Below are 8,819 nucleotides of genomic sequence, written 5' to 3' on the forward strand. Positions count from 1 at the left end.
GGGTCGGGTTCTTGAACCGAACTAGATACTTGATGGCCAAGCAATGTAAACATATAAAAATAGGTATTAGGCCTCTCAAAATATCAATCAATCGGATATCACAAGTTATATATCAAAACTTAGGGTTTACCCCTTTAGGGGGAAAGCACCATGTGAAAAAGGGGGGGTCTAACAACACCGCCAATATTTCGCTTAGAAATCTGTATGGACTAACTCCGAAATACTTTCTAGAGAATCAACTAGACAGTAAGACTCAATCTAGGTAAAAGTATCTCAAGGAGTTAATATCTCTCTCTTGTTTTGATTTACTCGAGCTAATAGAAATCAACGAGTCTTTAATCAAACACAAGGAATAACTTGGATGGTACCAAAGACCAATATCCAAGGATCAATCAATGACAATCAACAACCAAAGGTTGGATTACTCTAATTGATGATCTAACACACAACCTGTATTATTTCAATTATAAAGATAGAACAATATAATGCGGAAACTGAAATAACATAGACACCATAAATTTTGTTAACGAGGAAACCGGAAATGCAGAAAAATCCCGGGACCTAGTACAGATTCAACGCACACTGTATTAAGCCGCTACAGACACTAGCCTACTCCAAGCTAACTTCGGACTGGACTGTAGTTGAACCCCAATCAGTCTCCCACTGATCCAAGGTACAGTTGTACTCCCTACGCCTCTGATCCCAGCAGGATACCGCGCACTTGATTCCCTTAGCTGATCTCACCCACAACTAAGAGTTGCTACAACCCGAAATCGCAGACTTTGACAATAAACAAATTTGTCTCACACAGACAAGTCTATCAAAGGATCAATCTATCTCCCATAGAAAAACCCTAAAGTTTTTGTTCCGTTTTTTGATAATAATCAAGGTGAACAGGAACCATTTGATAATCCGGTCTTATATTCCTGAAGAACAGCCTAGATAAATCAATCACCTCACAACAATCTTAATCGTATGGTAGCGAAACAAGATATTGCGGAATCACAAACAGTGAGACGAAGACGTTTGTGACTACTTTTTATATCTCGCCTATCGGAGATATTAATCTCAATCCAATCAATCTGATTGTACTCGTATGATAGAAGATGCAAGAAAAGATCACACAACTACGATAAAAGTAGTATCGGTCTGGCTTCACAATCCCAATGAAGTTTTTAAGTCGTTAACCTGGTTTTAGAAGAAGAAAACCAAAGGTTAAAGGAGAAACGACTCTAGCACGCAAACTAGTATCACACGTGAGGTGTGGGGATTAGTTTTGCAGAGTTGCTAGATGTCCCCTTATATAGTCTTTCAAATCAAGGTTTCGCCTTGGTCACAAAGCAAACAATATCCACCATTAGATGAAAACCTGATTTAGATTCAAGCTAATATTTCTCAACCGTTAGATCGAAAACTTAGCTTGTTATACACAAATGAAATGCACGCTTCTATATTTGTTAACCGTACCTAAACGTGTACATTGTTGGTTCAACAATAGTTACCAAAAAGTTATCCATATGAGCATTTCATACCAACCATATTCTTCTTCACCATAACTAGTTCAAATGAACTAGTTAGAGAGTTGTTCAATTGGAAGGAAATCTTATGTACTACACAAGACACAATTGAAGCAAAGATGATTTGATTCACTTGAATCGGTTCGTGAACTTTATAGACACGGTTTGCAATTTGCATTCCTTAGTTTTATAAGTTTAAGTTCAGAAATCATCTTCAGATATATAACCTTCTTAATTTCGCACACTAGGTTCGCGGACTTAAGCAACCGGGTAGAGTTTACAAACTCCAGCAGAAAATCTCAGCAAAGACTTTCCGCCAGTTCGTGGACTGGTACTCACACAACAGGTTTGTCAACTCCAGCAGAATTTCTCGGGATGAGAAGTTCGGAAGTTCGTGGACTGAGTTCGCGTACTTGGCAACAAGCCATTCTTCCGGTTTCACTTGATCAACAAAGTTCGCAAACTTTGGTTCAAGGGATAGGACTTATGCACATATGTGTTTCCACAACAATACTTATGTCCATCATTGGTTATGTAATCTAAACTCTCATTCCAACCATTGAAACATTCTTAGAGGACGTTATATAGTTGTTACACCATTTCTCGTCAAAGCAATTTTCAAAGTGATTGAAACATATCGTGACTTTCGTCACTAGGTAAAGATAAACATGGTCGAAGCGATGCGCTTAGCAACACATATTTCGAGATATAGATAGGCGAGGTATACGTGGCTCGAAATACCAAATGTGTATAATCTAAGTCTATATATAGCATACGACTTTTTGTCTCAAGAAGTATGAGATATAGTAGATAGACTTTTGAGTGACATATAAGTTCAAGTCTTCACATACCTTTTTGTCGAGAAGTTCCACCGGTTCCTTGAGTAGTTCTTCTACTTGTATGATGAATATCCATGAAGTCCTTGAGCTCAACTACACTTTCTATCCTAGTCTGATACTTAGCTATAGTAGACTAGAAATCAAGACTTATAGTTTTGATCACTAACATTGACAAACATGCTTTAGATAGCAACGCATGTGAGTTCGACCGAGCAATGCCCTAAGACCATGATTCGTCTTCTTTGTAATATGAGTAGATAAATCCGTTGTTGATTAAGGATGAATTCAATGTTCTAAGCGTGAAGCTTTATTAATAATACAAGTCTATTTGAGGTTTTAATCATCATCGTTTGTTTTCATTATATCTATGGTTTATGATTGATTCTTAGATTGGTTTGGGTGCGCAACCAGATTAGTCTATTTATCATTCTATTGCTAGTAGAGAGTTGAGCGATTCATAATTGTCGTGCATCTCCTACACAAGTAAAGAACTTGAGACCTTGCAGATGGATTCTGTAAAGCAATCGTGCGTGGAAACAACACCAGTAAGCGAACCGAGTGTACTGAGTTTAACTGCTGGAATCAAACCTAAATTCGCAAACCCTAAAGCGTTCGATCGAGTTTCACCTTGTAAGCGTACCTCAAGTCGTCTCAGTTGAATAAAATCCGGTGACTAAGCGTACATGTTATCCAGTGATACAAGGAGTTTTGGGGATAGCTAAGCGTACCTTCTATTCTACGGTTGGTGATGAATGGCTCTAATGGAAGATAGATAAGTATATTAATCCAGTTATCTCTTGGTAAACGACGAAGGATTCCTTAATCATATCTTTCTTCTTATCGTCTCTTTATTTATCTCACAACTAAAACCCCCTTTGTTATTTACTTTATCTTACTGATCAAATAACCTATCAATTACACAGGTCTCTATGGGAACGATCTCTTACTACCGCTATATTACCAGTTAATTAGTGGGAAATATCTTTATTAATTTGTTGTGCCTACGACAACCCATCAAATTTTGGTCCGCTGCCGGGGAGCAGTTGCTAATTGATTTGTTATTTGTTTAACTTATTTGTTATTTGTTTTTAGATTTGTTTTTATTTTCTCTTTTGTTATTGTGAGTCGTCATGTTTCCTTACGGAAATAGCTTGTACGGAGCACAAGATTACAAATACAACAGTGGTAATCAATATGTTTTTTCCATCTCATTCATATGAAAACTACCAACCATCCTATGGGTATAATCAAAATCAATCTTTTGGTTACGATCAATTCCCCACAGAACCTAATGGATACTCTCATGTATATCATCAACCTTATGACGCGTATGCAAGTGAGCAACCACAAGGATGGGAGGATAGTTATGCTTCTAATCCTATTTCTTCAAGTGTTGCAGAACAAATGTGTACCATGATGGAAGATATTCACATACAAATGGAAAAATATTACCATGGGTTAGAGCAACATCAACAAAGCGTTGATCAATCACTTCTAGAACTTCAAGAGGGCATTGACAACTTACGAAGAGACATGGATCATATTAAGGAAGAAATAGAGAAAGATGAGAAACCTTTTGAAAGTCCATGTAATAGTGATGAAGTCATTCCAGGCTCCGGATCGTAATAATGATCACTCGCCTATTCAAAAGGAGGAGTCTTTGTATGACCAAACCATTTTTATGAACGGTGTAACATACTCAAATGCATATCAACGTTACAATGAATATCCGAATTACAATATTTTCATGCCGTTTGATTTGAAAGAAGTAGACCCGATTATTCCATCAACGGAAACTCATACAGAATAACCTAAAATTTATACTGAAGAAGAGTTCATGAGAGCGGAATTTGTTTCGGATGACGAGAGTGTTGAAGAGATTGAGATTGAGAATGCAACCAAATTGATTAAAGTTGTGGAAGACCCAATTGAGCTAGATAATAGTTCGATAGAGGAGCACGATATACTTTAGGTGAACAATTCACTGTCAATTAAGAAAGATGAGGATCCGATACAAGGTTTGTCTAATCCTTTGCACAATTCTATATCTATTGATCCTTTTCATCCAATCGATAACAAACAATTATGTATGGAGGACCGCCCAATCTTTCTTCTACATAGAGGGACGCGATGAAATGCACAACATCGAACGGTCAGCAAGTGGGAGGCCTTTCGAGAATCATATTCATCGTGGCTCTGACAGGTACTCGATCAGATATCGTGAAAACGGTTCACGGATCGTAAAATATGAATCGTCACATGCGTTCCTGAAGCCGGGTCAGAAACTTGCAGTATCATGATTTTACGATTTTGACCCTTGTCGAAAATCCACCATCAAAATTAAGTCCCCTGCTTAGTGAGGGACAATCATGCCGCAGTAAGCATTAGATGATGATTTTCTACGATATGAGCAACGGAACTCAGTCGTACAATGGTATTTTCAAAACCCCGATTTGCTCCAACGGTGTCATGTACAAGCAAATGCTCAGGTGAGGATCCTGATGGTGTGATGGAGTGTCGTCTCGTGGTCACGGAGAAATGAGGCACTGCTGATTTGGACGATCGGGTATTCTGTTTTGGTCGGTTTAATGTTTGCGGGCCCGAGCCCAAAAAGAAATTCGTTTTTTAGGAACAGACGTGTGTCGTTCGTAGTTAAGAAAAAAACAAAATATAGTGATAAAAAATTTGTCACGCGTTTTCATGAAAGCTATTTTTTTATTTTTTTTAAATATGTGAGATTTCACAAAAGAGAAGACACGAACATGGTTACCTTTATCGGAACAAGAGTGTTAGGCGTATGCACGTGTAATGGCTGATATTCCATCAACATGTGAGGTGTGCTTATAGCACACCACGCCTATTTATTACTGGTAGGTCCATGCAAAATTGAGTGAGTCGTGTTCTACCATAAATTTTTTCGAATGATTCGTATTTCACCGAGATTTTTATTCAATCTCATTCTCACCATAGCTAGTCCCTAGCTAGCAGCTGTCACCAAGACGTGTTAAAATTTAGTCCGCCTTTAACCTCAAGGCTTGGACGAAAAATATCCTAAATCTTATTTTTCTTTCCCATTCTTCGTCTCTCTAGTCTCTCCCTCCTTTCTTCCCCACTGTTTCTCTGCTAAGCTAGATAAAGTCACCGTCGGCACCTAGTTTTACCTGCACCATCACCTTGTTTCTGCTTCTCCTCCATGAAGACCACCACATATTTATGTACTTCAGTATTTGTGTAAAGCATTAATTGATTAAACAAATTTCTATAAGTTGCTTAAATTTCTTTTGCTAAGGGGAATTTCCTTTATATAATAGATAGAATAAGTGAAAAAAAATCAAATTCACATGCGTGACAGTTTTTTCCACCCCACACCAAAACGAATTAGAGGATTCCCTTGTATTCATCTTCCACCGACTCGACTCGTCATTTCATTTTTCTTTTTCAGTCTCTCTTTCGTTCACAGCTGCAGTCTTCTTCCCCTTTTTTCTCACCAGCTGAATCGATTAAGAGGTTTGTAGATTTTTAGGGTTATCGTTTGCGCAAGTGTTTTGTCATCATCAGTTTCGATCTAAATGTCTATTTCATGAAATCTGTTAATCTAAACTGTGAATTTGTTTTTTAATTTTGTTTAGGGTTTTAACTCCGAAGAACTGAAGGTATAAGTTTGGTCTATTTTGATTTACTGATTTATCAAATTTCTGTTTTATGGTTTGGGAATATGATCTGATTTGAAGGTTTGCTGTTCTAATATGGGTGTTTGTTTTATGATTTTAGGATTTGTTGTTGCTCATCGGGATCTGAACTTTGAAGAACTGTTCAGAGTTCGAACTGAGATCATAGCCAATGTGTATGTTTCTATGACCTAGCAGGTGCAGTAGTTTTGATTGATTTGGTTTTGCTGGTATTGTTTCATGTTTAGAGATTTGGGTGATAATATTCTCTTCTTTGAGAGGATATTGTTGTCGTTATCCGACAGGGATTTGACACCCCTGTACCACAAGGACTAGTTTGTTTAATTTGTGAAATGGAGTTTTCAACTACTGATGAAGTTCTGTGTACTCTACCCCCTCTTGGTTATCTCTCTTTGTTTGATGCGCATACACGCCAACTGTTTGATGAAATGAGAAGATTTGACTCATGTTCTTTTATACTCACTCCCATTTAATTACCTTTTCAGGAGAAACATCACTTTGAATCATGGGAGAGGATAGGATAAGCAATTTACCTGTTGATCTGTTGCACCATATTCTTTCACTGGTACCAGCTAAATATGCTATGTCTACTTGCATTTTGTCCAAAAGATGGAAGTATGTGTCCAACTCTATCCCTACACTTGATTTCCGTAAATGGCAAACTCAAAAACCTTTCAGCGAAGAAGGAAAGATGGAAATCAAATCGTTCAAAAAATTTCTGGACACGGTACTGTTTCTCCATGAAAAGCCTAGTATCCAAAAATTCTATGTTGGTTTGGATGAAGATTTTGACGAATCTCAAGTTTCTAGATGGATCAGTAATATCATTAAACGTAAAGTTGAAGAATTTTTATCTTCACATGATATATTCGAGGACATTCTGCACAATTCCTCTGTCATTTTTTACTTGTGATTCGTTGACACTGCTGGATTTACGTTGCAACGAAGATGGTGTTGGAAAGTTCATTATTCCAAAGAATCCAAACACAATTTATTTTACAAAGCTCAAGATCCTTCGGCTCCAGTCTCATCAGTTTCTGGATGTAATAACCTCGACAAGAAAATTCTTTTCGAACTGCCCCATCCTTGAAGAGTTGAGTTTGACTTATTATGAGATTGCCGAGCGGTTATGCATTGCAAACCCAACACTGAAGCACTTGGCCATTACTCACTGTAGATTACTAGAGTCTACGGTGGAGATTTATGCTCCTAATCTATTGACCATTAGCTACATAGCAGAGCCAGCAGAAGACTATCTCCTTAGTAGCTTTCCGTCACTAGTCGAGGACAATATTAAATTTAATATTGAGGATTTCAGCGAATACAACCACCCAATCGAAGTATTTGTCAAGATTTTTGAAAAGCTTTCAAGTGCAAAGCTCTTTAGAATCTGTGCTGACTCATTTCTGGTATGCGTCATTATTCTGGATGATTCTTTACATTTATTATGTTGCTGTGAAAATAATCAGTATGACGCATTTGTAGTATCAGTTTTATTTTGTCTGAATCTCAACCAGTGATTTACTCTTTTCTTCTGTTATTAGGTTCTAAGATAATCAGATATCCAGTTTAACGATTCACTTACATTTAGCAATTTGATCCATCTGGAAGTTGATTACCTATTACATTACGATAGGTTTGATTCACCCGATTTGATCAGAACATTCTTCAAGTTTCTCCAGAGGTTGCCTAATCTAGAATCGATTCTCTTTCCTCAGGTTAGTTCTCATCCCTGGTGCGTTTGGGAACGACACACAAAAGACTTGCAAGTATACAAGGCCAAGTTTTAGTATAGAAGGTAAGAGAGGGATCAGTCCACAGGGATTAGGAGTGCATAAAGAAGTTAAACTATGCTGGCAGATGATGTAAAACAAGATGCAAGATCACAATGTTATAGTGGCAGTGAAACAAAGAGGGCAAATGGCATGAACCAAGGCTGTGAGCCAAGGGCAGGTGAGACAGTGCACTGATTTCAGTGCACAGCAAGCTGTAAATTGCACAAAAACTAAACAAAGCAGCAAGGAAAATTTAACTAAGCAATAAGAAAAACAGATTCGGAGTTGCAAGTGACTGTGAAAACAAATTGTGGGTTAAGCTAAGGCTTTGAATCCACCCTTGTGACCTATCCAGATAATGTAATTCTAGGTTGAATTCCTAATGGAACTAAGTGACAGCTAAGGTCAACTTATGATCCTAAGCATACAAATGGAATGGAAAGAAAATTAGCTTGCTCAACTAATGTGCTCCTAGCATTGACTGTATTTTGACAGTACAATCAATCACAAGCACACAGATGAGCACTAATTTCTCCCATTGCTGAATCAAAACAATGCACTAAGGCTCTAACCTAGTATTCCACTATCAGACAGTGCACTGAGGTTTCATCTAAACCTCAGCTGCAACAATTTAGCTCATGCTCAACATATTACATACACAAGCATTCATCATACAAGATAATTCAAACACACTAGACATGGTGAACAAATACAATTGAAATTACTGAATTTGAAATTAAACAAGAAGTAACAGTAGAGAGCACTGGCTAGTCCAGGCCTCTTAGGTGGTGCTCTGGCTAATCCAGGCATAACCCCTTTTCATGCACATCACAACTCTATTTATAATTACACCCAATTCTCAAAATACCTAATTTATAAAATTAGGGTTTATCCCAAAAAATCCAAAACAGTGAATTTAGGGTTTCGAATTCACCTAATTTGATGGGTCAAATCTTATCCACAACGTCGACCCAATCTTCCTCTGACTTCACTGCTTCA

The 8,819-nt window shown here is 37.6% G+C and overlaps 1 protein-coding gene across 3 annotated transcripts; it reads left to right on the top strand.

The window, feature by feature from the left end:
- The first annotated feature begins 5,345 nt into the window (after positions 1-5,345).
- On the top strand, positions 5,346-7,832 carry LOC113353806. 3 transcript variants are annotated; one of them, XR_003361547.1, is made up of 5 exons: positions 5,346-5,863; positions 5,986-6,009; positions 6,128-6,200; positions 6,531-7,454; positions 7,764-7,832. XR_003361547.1 is itself a non-coding variant. In XM_026597294.1 (4 exons), exon 4 carries the CDS (start codon positions 6,624-6,626, stop codon positions 7,563-7,565), a length of 942 nt encoding a protein of 313 aa, XP_026453079.1. In that variant the 5' UTR covers positions 5,346-5,863; positions 5,986-6,009; positions 6,128-6,222; positions 6,531-6,623; the 3' UTR covers positions 7,566-7,577. The 3 variants fall into 3 exon arrangements, 2 of the variants coding, with proteins under 2 accessions (XP_026453079.1, XP_026453078.1); XM_026597294.1 differs by lacking the exon at positions 7,764-7,832 and having other exon boundaries at positions 6,128-6,222; positions 6,531-7,577; XM_026597293.1 differs by lacking the exon at positions 7,764-7,832 and having other exon boundaries at positions 6,531-7,577.
- Positions 7,833-8,819: the final 987 nt, after the last annotated feature.

This window comes from Papaver somniferum, chromosome 2 (genome assembly GCF_003573695.1).
Source record: "Papaver somniferum cultivar HN1 chromosome 2, ASM357369v1, whole genome shotgun sequence".
Taxonomy (NCBI): Eukaryota; Viridiplantae; Streptophyta; class Magnoliopsida; order Ranunculales; family Papaveraceae; genus Papaver; species Papaver somniferum.